Consider the following 15,671-nt stretch of genomic DNA (forward strand, 5'->3'; position numbering starts at 1 on the left):
TTCTAAAATGATAGAGGTGTCTCTTGGATTTACAAAACTCCTGTAACTATAATTTTCACTGTTATATGTATTGCATTCTGTTGATTGGTGCAAAGGTGGAAGGCTTTGAATGATCAGCAGTGCTAGACACAGATGATAAGCACAGTTACTCTGTACAGCCTATGGCTGGAGTTCTCACTACAGAATCTTAACTTTGTATGTTCATTCTTTGTAGCCTTTTGTGATTCATGACATGGATACCCTGTGGCAAGCAGAAAAGGGTCTAGTGTGGAAACAGCTGGTAAATGGGATACCGCCATACAAGGAGATTGGTGTCCATGTTTTTTATCGCTGTCAGTGCACAACAGTGGAGACTGTGCGGGAGCTCACAGAATTTGCCAAGAGCATCCCTAGCTTCATCAGCCTTTATCTTAATGACCAGGTGACTCTGCTGAAATATGGGGTGCATGAGGCCATCTTTGCCATGCTTGCCTCCATCATGAACAAGGATGGACTCCTGGTGGCCAACGGGAATGGCTTTGTGACACGTGAGTTCCTGCGCAGCTTGCGCAAGCCCTTCAGTGAAATCATGGAGCCCAAATTTGAGTTTGCTGTGAAGTTCAATGCCCTGGAGCTGGATGACAGTGACTTGTCTCTGTTTGTAGCTGCCATCATCCTGTGTGGAGGTGAGACTGGGTAGCCATTGAGCTGGTGGGAGGGGGAGTTAGCTGCTAGCAACAGTATAGGCATTCTAAAAGCTTGCTTATGGGGGCAGGAGTACCATGGTAATGCAGGATGTACTGCCAGACTATGGGTAGTTAATGATTGTCTGAGGGTGGGATTGTTACACTAGCAATACAGGCCTGATGAAAAAGGTAATGACAGCTACTAATTCATCTGATCACTAAATTTATCTGCAATTCCCATGCACACTTACCTGGGATTAAGCTTTGTTGAACACAGTGGGACTAACTTGAGAGTAAACATGCACAAGAGTGCACTGCACATCTTAAGTGTTCAGCCTTTTCCCCCTGGGTATGCCAACCCAATCCCAAAGCTTATCTCTGTTCTCAAGCTTTCCCTTTTCTCAAGTTGTTTCTCAAGGATGATTTAGGTTACTGTCCCATTCCATAGATATCCAGAGAACCACTTCCAACTGCCCACTTTTTTGTTCTCTTTCAGCATACCTGCTGCTACCTCCTTTTTAAAGTCCATTTTCTTATTTGATCTTTTCTGTCTTCTGCTGTTCTGTCTTCTCTATCCCCAGGCCTTTTTTTTTTCTCAGAACCGAAATTAATGGTATCTTGCCAAACATACTTTCCCAACCCCACCAATGGTGAGTTAAGAGGAATACAGTTGTGGGCAGGCACTTAGACCTGCAGGAGGATACAACATTTCTCTTGCCTACTGGTTCTTGCCTGAAAATGATTTCCTGGACTGTTTTTCTTCCAGCTACGCTCACTTCTAGTCTGGATCCTGGCTGGAGGGGAAAACCTTCAAAGGCTACTTGGGCATTTGCAGTGGAGGATTAAGCGTATAATAATATAAGAGCCTTGTTAGATCAGACCAAAGGCCTATCTAGTCCAGCATTCTGTTCCCACAGTGGTCAACCAGATGCCTACGGGAAGGCCACTAGCAGAACATAAGGAGAATCGCACACTCCCACTTGTGTTCCCCAGCAGCTGGTATTGAGAGGCATGTTGCCTCCAATGTTGGAGGTAATATATAGCCATCAAGTCTAGTAGTCATTCTTGGCCCTTAGTGGGCATTACCCTAACCTGCCCGCACGCCAGCAGAACCTACTGCTAGCACAACAGAAACTAAAATTTTTCCACAATGGAACAGGTCAGTGGAACTCATAGAAGAGAGCTCTGCTGACCTGTGCCAATGTGGAAACAAGCGTTACCGCTCATTTCTGGAATTGTTTCAGGAGCCGCTACTTCCTGTTTCGCTAGCAGTAGGTCCCGCAACAGAACTAGCAGAGGCGCAATGGCAGTGTAGGATACTGCCCTTGATAGCCTTATCCTCCGTGAACTTGTCAAATCCCCTTTTAAAGCCATCCAAGTTGGCAGCTATCACATTCAGCAATGTTTGCTACATTGTGCACCTTAAGACTATGTCCTGAGATGCTGGGGTATGGATCCCCATGTTCCTGTTATAACATCTAGTTTGGCTGTCATGGTGCATACAGATTTAACATTTTCTAAGCAATTTCCCCATTGTCAAAGGGGAAATTGCTGCCCCAATTCAGCTTCTATAGCTTAACCAGACAAATGTAGTGAAGAAGGGTGCTAACCTTGCTGCAGGTTCTCCTTTAAAAGCCTGTTTACACCTTTACACACACACATACACACACACACACACACACGAGGATGTTGGCGCTAGTGCTGAAAAGGAGGGATGAACTCTGCTCAGTAAAGAGTGCTTAAAAATGATAATAGAAGACAAGGAGAGTAGATAGACTTGCACTACACTGTTTTCCTTTTTAAAGCTATGCAGCTATGTGCTCATCCTTACCTCCCTCCCTCCCTGCTTTATATATGAGAATAAAAAAAAAACAGTTGGAAAACTACTCTGGGAATTATGAGGAGGATAGAGAGAAATGTGTTACCTAGTACCAGTGATGTCATGCAGCACTAGCCACACAACTGTTACTGTATTTATTGTTCTTTTGAGAGAAGGATCAGGTAGTTCCAATTTAGTTGAACCATGCCAAAATGCTGCAGAACTGGTTTGATTGGAATCTACAGCAGGATTAAAAGAAGACACATTTACTTTATGGGTTGTGACAACAAACCGCTGGCCTCACTCTTAAAATGTCCCATCCGTCTGCCTCCTCATGCAGACTGAGCTGGGAGGAGAAGATGCTTGAAATCCCATCAGCTTTTGTATACAGAGATTCCCAAGCTGTCTGGTGGCTGTGACCTGGCTGCACACTAAGGGCCAAGAATCTTAGCTGAAACTACACAAACATTTTCAAATGCTTTGCTAATCATCAGGAATCTTCCCCCACTTTGGTTAATGCACCTTACCACAATTCACAATGTGTTTAGTGACCGTCTCACAGTATATAATTTTATTTATTTATGAATGAAATGTATTGGTCGCTTTTCAAAATGCAGTATTTCCCCAAGGTAGCATACAATATATAATAAAATCAATTCCATGGGAGGGAGTTCCATAAATGTGGGGCCACTGCTGAGAATGTCCTGTGTCTCATGTCTGCAGCCTGCCCTCCCTTCCTGGTGGGCATATGAGCAGGGCCTTTGTAGCTGATCTTAATGCTCTGGCAGGTTCATCTGGGGGCAGGTATTTTTCAAGTAATTTGGTCCCAAACTGTTAAGGGCTTTAAAGGTCAATACCAGCATTTTGATTTGGGCTCAGAAGTGTATAGGTGGCCACTACAGCTGATGCAGAAGCTGATGCAGGATAGGATACAAACAGCCCCTGTCAATATCCAAACTGCTGCACTCTGCTCTGTCTTCCAAACTGTCTTCAAAGACAGCTTCATGTAGAACACATCACAATAGTCTTGTCTGGTTATAATCAGGGCATGAGTAAGTGAGGCAAGATAAATGGCTGTTGCCTGCCTCATCACCATTTCCTTCATGTTTCCCATGCCTGGTGAAATTGACCAATTAGGGGCAAGGGGGCATGTCAGTTTCACTGATGCACCTTTCTCTGATGAAATTGAAGGGGTTGGGGGAAACAATTTTAGGAATGCTGATTATAGCTGCCCTTCTGAAGGAGTGGGTAGGCGGGACCCTCAAAGATTAACAAGAGTTTTTCCCAGTCTCATCAGTTCCAACAGAGACTAAAGAAGGGGGGCTTTGAAAGATTGCCATGGCTCCGATTCCCACAGTCATAGCAAAGGACAAGGAATTGTATTATAAGGGATAAATTATCAATTATCCTTTGATAATGATCAAAGGAATGCTTTTGTGCAAGAAGGAGAGGTTAGAATATGGGGGTGGGGGGTGGGATATCCAAATGGGTATTCCTCTGTGAGAAAAATAATGGGTGGAAGACTAAAATGTACTTCAGGTAGAAGACACCAATTCACAGCTAACACAAAAAGGCAGGAAGGTTGAAGTACAACTGTAAAGTGCTCAAAAGCACTTTAAGTGATGGGTGTCTTATTCTTCAAATCCTGCTAGTTTTTCCAACTGCTGGGTCTGGGCCAGTTTATACAGTTGGCAGCATCAAATGGTTAAGATTTTTTCAGACTGTGTTACTTCAGGCGTGCTTGTGTATGTGTTCAAGAGACAGGGTGTTCCATTGATTAATGCTCCATGAAGAAAGGTTCCTGCAAACATAAATATACCACACTGAGGACCAGGCTAGCCTGACCTCTTCTTTGTAAAACGCAAAATATTCATAAGAAACTTGTTAAGAAGGGCAACTGTTTAGCAAATAATGTGGTCTCTCTCTCTCTTTGTAGACCGTCCTGGCCTGATGAACGTTAAACAGGTAGAGGAGATTCAAGATAATATCCTCCAGGCCCTTGAGTTCCACCTGCAGGCGAACCACCCAGATACTCAATACCTCTTCCCTAAGCTGCTGCAGAAAATGGCTGACTTGCGACAGTTAGTGACTGAGCATGCACAGCTGGTGCAGAAGATAAAAAAGACAGAGACAGAAACTTCTCTGCACCCACTCTTGCAGGAAATTTACAAGGACATGTACTGAGGAGCCTATATTTATGAGTTAGGTTAAAGCCATGGAATCCAGCAAAATGCTTTGTACATTAGCAAAGAAATCCCCCGTGTCTTCCATTCCTTCTACTGGGATTGCTTTTCTATATGATTGCTGTGTACTGTACATAGGGGTATACAGTAAAAGACTTGGATCTACCATGTGGTGGTAGGTCAGGGCTTCCGTTAACATACACTAAGCAAAACTTAAAGGCACATCATAAGCTAAATCTCTGTTGCTTCAGGTCAGCTGTTACACTGCTCCAGAGCAGCTGATGTGTTTACACACACCTTGCAAATACGCTTGAAGCATGGGTTGGATTGTTCTGTTGGACAAAACAGATTGTGTCCAAACCATTAAAGCAAGCAGTAGCATGTCTGGCAGGTACAGGAATAGCACTTACATCATATATCTGTTGTATATTATTTTTATATTGCACTCTGAACTCTAGCTTGGCCCTAAGTTGTACAGTCTAGGTTGTTACAAAGAAAGGGCGTGTATATGTCTGTATAAATTTCCCAAAGAAACCTCCAAGTGTTTGATGAAGGGTACAAACACTCCTTGTGAAGACTCTTTGAGGGGAAAGGCCTTTGCTCTTCTCCTCAGTGCACAAAAATGGATATGCCTTCTGCATGAAAGACTGTACCTTCTGTCCTCCACATTAGTCTCTTTTCTCTTTGGGGTGATCTACAGTGCCATTTGTTGAAGCTCTTTATGGACACTTGCTAAGTTACTGAAGGGAGATGGGCTTTTTTCCCAGTTCCTTGCACCGCTGCAGTGCTTCCCAAATGATGGAGTTGGGCCTGAAACAGTGTGTCAGTAGGATTTTGCTCTTGGATGGCAGCTGCCAAAAGTCCACTTGCTTCCTTCATCTGAGCTAAGGTAGATTTGACACTCTCTGGAGTTTGGGGGGAAAAAGCATAATTGTTAGCACTTGAGGGTGTTCTTCTCTGGGGGGATATACAGTAATGTAGATTATGCTGCTAAAAGTGTAGCACAGACAACTATGAGATCAGGGTGATTCAAGGATGTTAATGAAGATAGTGATGCTTGTTTTTGTTTTTTGTTCCTTCTCCCCTACCCCTTCCCTGGTCTCCCTCAAACTGCCCAAGAGATCTGAAAGAGGACTCCTGATATGTGAACTGCAACTGTGCCTTTCCCACAAGCCCATCCACACACCGTGCTGGTTTTGTCCATTGTTTTTCCTACCTTTGTAATAAGTGTTAGCAAGAACCACTGAATAAGTAAATAGCATTTCAACATCTCCCCATCAACATTTCCTTCCCAGATAGCCCCAACAATTTATTTTATTTTCCCAGGGACTTAGATCAGGCTAAAACATGTTCTTAGCTCCTTTATCTTCCTGGGTCAGTCCTGCTTCTGTCTGTGGAGATCTCACCCAACATCTTTTGCTATTGTAAATTCATACTGAGCATAGGTCTTCTTTGCCAGTTAGTGCAGAAGAATTTCCAGTTGCAGGGAGGTCGTTGTCATATGAATGGGTGGACTATGTGATGCCATTCTGCCTAGACATGGATGATACATTTTGTGACTTGTCTGGTTTCTTCCATCTGTGACTTCCCATATATCCCCAGCATTAATCATATCAGATTAGATTAGTATGATGCTGGAGAGTGGCCTAAGGGTTTTGAGATTTTAATTCTGGTACTTTTTTTTTTGCTATGTGGCCTTAGGCAAGTTTGGGTGTTTCTGTAGATTTTCAAATAGTGTGCGTACTTTTGGGGAGTGGGGGTGGGGTGGGGCAATTACTGTCAAAAGCACATGAAAATTCTAACAGAATGTAATGACTGTACAAGTATAGGGTGACAGACTTTCAGGTGGTGCAAAAATTGTTTGAACTCACCGGTTGTCTCACCATTTCAGCTCAGATCATGTAGGTTTTCAGCTTGTTTTCCTGGTGCCTCCAGAGAGCAACATTAGCATTCAGTCTTCATGGCAACATTTTGGTGCAGAGAACCCTAAAAGAGCTTTCCATACCTTACCTCATGACATTAGTAGGTAGGAATATTTAAAAAATTTCTCCCTTAAAGTACACCTAATATCTCTGAGAAAGAAGCATAGCTTAATGGTAGAACATATGCTCTGCATGAAGACAGTCCCATGTTCAAACCCTGGCATCTTCAATTCAAAGGAACACATATTAGGCAATATGAAAATCCTCTGCTTGAACTTCTTGAGAGTCACTGCCAGTTAGAGGAGCTGATGCTGGGCTAGATAGACAAATAGTCTGACCTGGTATAAGGCAGCTTCCTGAGGTCTGTGTACTGCATATTGCACCCTTTATCTTTAATTTGGCTTTTCACTGGCTGTACAAGGAGAAGGGAAGGAATAGTTACAACATCAGTCTTTCTCTCTGAGGCTGTAGCACTTGACTTATGTTCCTACCCATACAGCACACCATCTGCAGCAACATCCTGTGTAGCTTTCTGTGCCTAGATGACCTGAGAGAGTGGGACATGGGCCTCTGAGTCCCCCCCCCTCAAGCCACAGCAAGTGGGACACAGAGAGAAAGAGAGCCTCTTCCTCTGAGAATTCTGGAATAGATTTGCTGGGCAAGAAGGCCTAAAGTTAATCTGGGTGAACAGACAGCTACATTGCTTTGGGGCAAGATTACTGTGATGTGTTTACCTTAGATAGGTAGTTGCCATACTATAGGAGAAAGTGAAAAGGTTCCAGTTCACACAAAATGGACCCAGTGGTCTGACTAGGTATAAGACAGCTTCCTGTGTTTATATTTTAAAGCCATGCAACCCAGCAGTCCTGGCCCACAAGTAGAAATCATCTTGTATTGCTATAAGTCATATAATTCTGCAATTCCCACAGGCCTGATGTCCTTTACCTAAGTGCTTTCCTTATTAAGTAAGCAAAAATATAAAATCACCATCATAAACATTTGAATTGGGCACCCACTTGGCTAGGGCTTGATCATAACCTGGCTTATTTGCTAGCAGCTCTTGTTCAGACAGTCTGAACCAGAGTCTGTCACCTCTGCAGGCTCATTGCTCTTGCAGGGCAATCCTTACACACCAGGCTTATATTTAACAACTCACCTGATAGCCATAGGCAGCCAGGCATTCCATGCGGGAGACTGAGTGGGCTGGCAGAGGGACAGATTGGTCCATTCTTCTTCCACCAGCCCACTTGATGTCTGTACTGGCTGTAAGATTCTTCTGTGGTAGAGGGCCATTTCTTAAATTAGCCTGCTAAAGGCTAGCAGCTTGCATTTCAGTACTAGCTATGGAGGAGGGAACTTCCCTTTTGCGGTCAACACAGAAATGCAGGCTGCTAGCCGCTTAGCAGACAAGTAAAACATTGTTTTTGCAGGCCAATACTTTAGCAGGCCAAAAAGTAAGTTCAGTGGGGTAAGATGGCAGCCAGAGTGTCATCTCTAAGCTCCTATTTTGAATCTGTCAGACAACACTTGGTCCTTTTGATGCAAGATTACCTCTTGCGGTGTGGACACATAACAGCAAATGCAAGACCTATTTGTGTAGCTGCTTGTGGGGCTGAAAGAAGGAACTGGATAAAGGAAGATCCCCAGCATCTGCTGATTACCTTACAGCAGTGATCTTCAACTGGTCAAGAACTGGGATCCACTTGTAACCTGAGCCTGCAACATGCAACTTACTTCCAAGAGCCCATGCACCTAGCCCAGTGGGAAAGGGGTGGAGCTCATCCTTCCCACACAACAAAATGGCAGAGGCAGCACTGCTGCGAGCTGCCCCTGGGTCTTGACTCACCTGTTGGAAGACCACTGCCCTAGAGTGTTGCAATACTGGACTAATCTTCCTTTAGGCAAATCAGTGAGAAAAATAATTCTTGAAAATACAGTTATAAGATCTTACGAGTGCTCTCATCTGAGCCATTCTGGATGTTACCTGTCTCAAATACAATACAAAGGCTCACTATTCTTGGAATCAAGCTATTTCTCTCTGAGCACGTGTGTGGTCCCTAGAGTCACTGTTGGCAGGGAACTTGGCAAATGGTTTTTCCTACCAGTTCCAGTCGCAGGGACCATCATTGCTTTAGCTGCAAATCCCATTACATATTGCTTTTTTCTCCACTCCCAGATCCATACTGTTTATGGAATTCTTTGTAGTCTTTGACCACAAGATAGTTCCTTTCACTAGACATGATAGCTACTATGGGTAATTGGTTGGAATGTTGTTTTTTTCTTATTAGTGCAGGGGAAGCAAGGTGCTCAATCCTTGCAATTTTCTTCCAGCTCTGCACTGATGTAATGGCTGGTACTTGACTTTGCTGTGCCTCTTTTTCCAGATTGGAATAACTGGGATATTCCACCTCTACCTCTCCGGACTGATGTGAGGCTGGTGGAATGTGTCTTAGTAAAATGATTTGGAGTATTATGTAGCAGGAGCCAGAGATGAGCAAATCACTGAAAATAATGGTTTGTGGTTTTTAGCTTTGAGTACCTGCCTTGGACCTTCATCTTCACCCAGTACCCCTGAAGGCCTCTTTGCCTGACACCCTGCTCTCCCTCAGGAGGTTCTGGACAGTTCCAGAACTTGAGGAATATGCACACTCTCTCTTTTGTGTGTGTGGGGTGGGATACTGTAGCAATCCTCAAAATGAAATGTATATTTTTGCTAGAAGTTCAAGCTCTAGGTGTTTTTAGTAATATAAATAGTGACTGACAACTTTAAATAAATTCAAAATAAATATTTAAGAAACTATTAAGATGTAGCACTTATTTCCATGCATTTCAGACTCTCTTTAGGCCTGTCTTTTCCTATCTGTTATAAAATTCACAGAAACAGTAAAATAAATAATTTCATTAAGACCGATCACAATTCACAAAATATATTCTGGATGGTAAAATAATTTTTAAAGGGAAAACATGTTTCTGGCTGAAAGCATTGTATTGGACTCTATTTGCAGTTTGTTTCTGGCTTCATATGATAATGGAGGAAGCTTTTGCACACTAATTAGAACTGAAGAGTGCTTTAGGCAAAAAATCTTGGGTTATCCAGAAGCATGCTGGGTCAAAAAAGCAAATGGAATATCTCCCCTTGGGAAAACAAAGACAAGCAGTTAACACAATTTGACTCTAGCACTCTCAGGTGTAAAGTGGATACATGCATTTATATTTCTCTATGTGGAAGTGCTGAGTAGATATGCTGTTGATTGCAGGTCCCTACTGTATGTACACATAGTATACCTGCTCAGACGGTATGTGCGAAGCAGCTATCTGTGACTTGGGAGAGGGTGACCACTATCATTTGGTGGTCCTCATTCCAGACAACAACCTAGTAACCACAATTGTTGCCTCCTTGTGTGGATGTAGTTTGGACCAGCTCCTATATACACAATCCCAACCCAGGCTAGATGCACACCAAGTTCAGAGATGAGATCATTTGCACAAACTGGCTGTCATCAGTGTGCTTATACTGTGTCTCTGTATAAATGCCCAAGTACGTCATATACATGTTGAGCATGAGTTTCTCAGTAAGAGAAGTTGGTCTAAAACACGGTACAGCTTGACCTAATTTGATTTTCTTTGGCATATTCCTTATGAACCGTGCTGACCCTGAACAAAAAATGTTCCTCTACAGTTTTGCAGAGGATCTTTTTGCAGATCAGTTAAATCTCAAACACTGTGAAAATACACACAATTGGATGGTGGCTGCTTCAAGTAGAAACCATTCTATGCCCATCTCTTCCTGCCACAATGTGCTGGGCCTTCATATCATTCCTAGCCTAAAGCCCAGTACAACAGCCACAACAGAAGCCATAATAGTGCCACTCACCTACCCTGAACAAGTTGTTCATAAGCAGTGATCATTTTCTAGAAAAAAGAGGTGACAGAAAATCTCTGACCCCTAGTCCCAGATGTGGGATGTGGTTTTTCATTGATGAGGGTTATTGTCTTCTGTACCTGCTGAGGGTATTCAAGGCTGCCTAGTATTGAATCAAGGTTTGGTAACCTGTTCGCTGGCTGAGTCCTGTTCACAGGCATGTAGTGCAAAACAAGTAGTAAATGTGGTGGATACCTACACAAGATTCAACAAGAACACTGTACCATATAGGCAAGTTGTTTGGCATATTCAGGCTGCAGTCCTGAACACACGTATTAGGGAATAAGCCCCACTGAACTCAGTAGGACTTATGTCTGAGTAACGTGCATAGAGGATTGTACTGCACAGTTCTGTACGGCCCCAGAAGAATGTTCTATGTCGTTCTCCAGCATTCTTTTGCCCCTGAGCTTTTGGTTCTTTTTTAATCAGAAAGCTTAAAAAGAAAACAAAGTAAATCTTCATGCATGTAAAGATATTGGACTTGCTTTTTGTCTAATTTTAATAGAACTAGCTTGGCAGTGGTTCTTTACCTCACTGCATAAATGTGTTCTGAATATACCTAATACACCTGCCTCTGGATTCAGCAATAAATGTGATTAGGGGAAGGGTTATGGTTGTTTTTTAAAGTTTGGCAACCCATGCTAATAAAGTAACTTTTCATCAGTTTCAAAGAACAGATACAAATGATTCAGTTGCAAACTTCTAGAAGGGTACTCATGTGTAGAAAAAACAACCAGAACCCTGTGACACTTTAAAGATTAACACGTTTGCAGGCTTTCATAGGCTAGAGACCACTTTAACTGATGCATCTTAAAAAGTAGGCCCTTGTGTATGAAAGTTTATGCCACAATATGCTAAATAATCTTTAAGGGAGCAATCCTATTCATGTTTAGACAGAAAAAAGTCCTCCCGGGATGCTGAGAGTTGTAGGGCTTTTTTCTCTCTAAACATGCATAGGAATGCGCTTTAAGGTGTTCTAGGACTTTTGTGTTGTTTGTCTATGTTAGTGCCCATTGTCCCACAACCAGCAGACAGCGGACCATGGTATCTTTTAAGGAAAGAGTATGCAAGTGTAGATCTGACCTTGAATGCTTGGGGCTGCTTCACATAATAACAAAAAAAGCAATTGCAGTATCTCCAGTGTATTTCCACACAGTGTCCACTGTAACACTGACAAAAGGTTATGCCCATCCACTTTCATGAGCCACAAGTCCAGGACTGTGCATTACTTTCAGGGGAACCCTCCACAGGTTCTGGAAGGAATAGGTTGTGAAGCATACTCCATCTTACAATAGAGGTGTGAAGAATAAAGGAGGGGGATGCTGTTTTTAGCTAGCTCCATACGGAGCAACCCACAAATCATCCCCCCACCCCGCACTTCACCTTTAAATAAATCCTCTTCAACTCATAATGCAGGCACACAATGTTCCAACAGTGGGTATTTATTTATTTGTCTGTGTCTGGACATGGGTAGAAAAAATGCATGGTTTTCAGCTCCTTCCCCCCACCCCCTGAATACTGTAGCTGTTTCTCAGCTACTGAAGGCCGTACCTGTGGTGCCTGTTCAAGACAATGGGAAGGAAGAGAGCAATGACATGGACAACCTTTTCCATCAATATCATATTTAATACAGCATTAATGTGCTGTTGCTACCTTCCACTGTATTTTATTACTGAAGAAGAGGTAGTAAAATGTATGGCTTTCATAGCTGACCAGCATGTGCACAAACTTGTGAAAATAGTTGCTCTTTAGTTGTAAATGGATGAAAGATATAAATCTGGGACTGTTTTTGTACAGCAGTAAACAAAAGGTACCACTGACTGGTTGCTAAAGGGGAACACCATGCAAGCTCTTATTTAAAGCATTGTAAACAATAACAACTCTAACACTTCGGTGTTAAAATCAAGCCTACAACAACTCTGCAACGCCAGTATTTTTATTCCCAATTTGTAGAGGGGGAGAGGCTGAGGATAAGAGCACAGCTTGCCTGTGCCCAGCTAGTGAGTTGCTGTAGCATAGTGGCAAAGAGAGAGCTACGAATCAAGATTGTGCCAGTTCAAGTTTTGCCTGTCCTATGAATTCACTGGGTAGTTGTAGGCAAGCCACTGACTGGGTTCACACGACACACATACCCATCAAGGGTGACTGCCCACAACGGGATAGCATGTTGTGCGAACCTGAACCGTTCTCAGCAGGGGTGAGTTGTTTTTCCCAAACAACCCATCCTGATAACTATCTGCAGTAGGGGTTGTTTTACCCACGATGGATTGGCGTGTCATGCAAACCCAGAGATAAAGGGTATTGGCTAGTGAGCCGCTTGGCAAGAGTGGCAGAAACCGCTGCCACTCTTGCCAAGCAGGGCCACGAGTGGCATTCATCGAACCCCCATAACCCCCACTACCAGGATAACCGTATTAAAAATCCAGGGCTGTAGGATTACAAGAAGATGATGCAAGTGAAGCACTTCAAATGCAAAAACGTCCCATACAACTGCTAAATACAATTACAAATGTAGGATTTACACTATTACAAATGTAACTGGAGCTTTCTCATTCACGCTCTTAGCCAGAACATAAGACCAGCTACAGATTTTACATTACAGACACAGGATTTTTTTAAAAAAATGAACTAAACCTTATTTGTAAAATTGCAGAAATCAGATTGATTATGTACTTTGCAGCCAAAGATGGAGAAGCTCTTTACAGTCAGTAAAAACAAGACTGGAGCTGACTGTGGCTCAGATCACGAGCTTCTTGTTGCAAAATTTCAGCTTAAATTGAAGAACGTAGGGAAAACCACTAAACCATTCAGGTATGACCTTATGAATATACAGTGGAAGTGACGAATAGATTTAAGGGATCAGACCTGATAGAGTGCCTGAGGAACTATGGACGGAGGTCCGTAACTTTGTTCAGGAGGCAGCAACTCAATCCATCCCAAAGAAAAAGAAATGCAAGAAAGCAAATTGGCTGTCTGATGAGGCTTTGCAAGTAGCTGAGGAAAGAAGGGAAGCGAAAAGCAATGGAGAAAGGGGAAGATATACCCAACTGAATGGAGATTTCCAGAGAATAGCAAGGAGAGACAAGAAGGCCTTCTTAAATGAACAATGCAAAGAAATCGAGGAAAACAATGGAATGGGAAAGACTAGAGATCTCTTCAAGAAAATCAGAGATCTCAAGGGAACGTTTTGTGCAAAGACGGGCATGATAAAGGACAAAGAAGGCAGGGACCTAACAGAAGCAGAGGAGATTAAGAAGAGGTGGCAAGAATACACAGAAGAACTATACAGGAAAGATCTGAATGTCCCTGATAGCCATGATAGCGCGGTCACTGAACTTGAGCCGGACATCCTAGAGAGTGAAGTCACATGGGCCTTAGGAAGCATTACTAACAACAAAGCTAGTGGAGATGACAGTATTCCAGCTGAGCTATTTAAGATCCTAAAAGATGATGCTGTTAAAGTGCTGCACTCAATATGCTAACAAATTTGGAACACTCAACAATGGCCACAAGACTGGAAAAGGTCAGTTTACATTCCAATTCCAAAGAAGGGCAATGCCAAAGAGTGTTCAAACTACCGTACAATTGCGCTCATTTCACATGCCAGCAAGGTTATGCTCAAAGTCCTACAAGCTAGGCTTCAACAGTATGTGAACCAAGAACTACTGGAAGTACAAGGCGGGTTTCGAAGAGGCAGAGGAACTAGAGATCATATCGCCAACATTCGCTGGATCATGGAGAAAGCAAGAGAATTCCAGAAAAATGTCTATTTCTGCTTCATTGACTACGCTAAAGCCTTTGATTGTGTGGATCACAACAAACAAATTCTTAAAGAGATGGGAGTACCAGACCACCTTACCTGTCTCCTGAGAAACCTGTACGAGGGTCAAGAAGCAACAGTAAGAACCGGACATGGAACAACCGATTGGTTCAACATTGGGAAAGGAGTACGACAAGGCTGCATATTGCCTCCCTGCTTATTTAACTTATATGCAGAGTACATCATGAGAAACGCCAGGTTGGATGAATCACAGGTCGGAATTAAGATTGCCGGGAGAATTATCAACAACCTCAGATACGCAGACGATACCACCCTAGTGGCAGAAAGCGAAGAGGATCTAAAGAGCCTCTTGTTGAGGGTGAAAGTGGAGAGTGCAAAAGCTGGTTTGAAACTCAACATTTAAAAAACTAAGATCATGGCATCTGGCCCCATCACTTCCTGGCACATAGAAGGGGAAGAAATGGAAGCAGTGACAGATTTTATTTTCTTGGGCTTCAAGATCACCGCAGATGGTGACTGTAGCCATGAAATTAAAAGACGCTTGCTCCTTGGGAGGAAAGCTATGGCAAACCTAGACAGCATAGTAAGAAGCAGAGACATCACCTTGCCGACAAAGGTTCATATAATCAAAGCTATGGTTTTCCTAGTAGCAACGTATGGCTGTGAGAGGTGGACTATAGGGAAGGCTGACCGAAGAATTGATGCTTTTGAACTGTGGTGCTGGAGAAGACTGTTACGAGTCCCTTGGACTGCAAGGAGGTCAAATCAGTCCATCCTAAAGGAAATCAACCCTGACTGCTCATTGGAAGGACAGATACTGAAGCTGAAGCTCAAATATTTTGGCCACCTAATGCGAAGAGAAAACTCCCTGGAAAAGACCCTGATGCTGGGAAAGATTGAAGGCAAAAGGAGAAGGGGACAGCAGAGGATGGGATGGCTAGATAGCATCACCGATGCAATGAATATGGACTTGAGCACGCTCCGGGAGAGAGCACAGGATAGGAAGGCCTGGCATGCTATGGTCCATGAGGTCACGAAGAGTTGGACAGGACTCAACAACAACAACAACAACAATAAACATAAGGAAGCTTTCCCACACCTGTTTTTTTAGCAACTTAAAATACTGGGTTTGGTTTCCTTTTGTTGAAAGAGCACTGAACCCTGGCACTATTTTGTAATTTACAAATATACAAGCAGAGCATTTTGGGAGTGAAAAGTGTCCCAAGAGTGTCAGCACGACTGTTAATCCTGCATCAGGTTCCTAAAAAGAGCAGCTGCGCCTCAAGGATTTCTCAGTTTTCTCTCTTTGTAGCTAAAAATAATTTGTGTCCAGGTTCAAATGTTCTTTCTAGCAATCTCTCCATTCCAAAGGCTCTGCA

The 15,671-nt window shown here is 43.0% G+C and overlaps 1 protein-coding gene across 2 annotated transcripts in view; it reads left to right on the forward strand.

Moving 5' to 3' along the window:
- PPARD (peroxisome proliferator activated receptor delta) overlaps positions 1–10,972 on the forward strand; it is a 73,901-nt gene extending 62,929 nt beyond the window's left edge. Inside the window, exons 7-9 of one of the 2 annotated variants that reach the window (XR_014790630.1) lie at positions 215–665; positions 4,421–7,893; positions 7,977–9,499. Coding sequence is in view for 1 of the 2 variants with exons in the window: in XM_084853089.1 (XP_084709215.1) it covers positions 215–665; positions 4,421–4,668 (699 nt within the window). In the remaining variant the exon portion in view is untranslated. Of the gene's footprint in view, positions 1–214; positions 666–4,420 lie in introns of both variants that reach the window. The other variant, XM_084853089.1, reaches the window with a different exon arrangement.
- The last annotated feature ends 4,699 nt before the right edge of the window (positions 10,973–15,671 follow it).

The sequence above is a fragment of the Heloderma suspectum genome, chromosome 4, assembly GCF_057233095.1.
Source record: "Heloderma suspectum isolate Gila_16-S chromosome 4, 16-S_ref, whole genome shotgun sequence".
Classification (NCBI taxonomy): Eukaryota; Metazoa; Chordata; class Lepidosauria; order Squamata; family Helodermatidae; genus Heloderma; species Heloderma suspectum.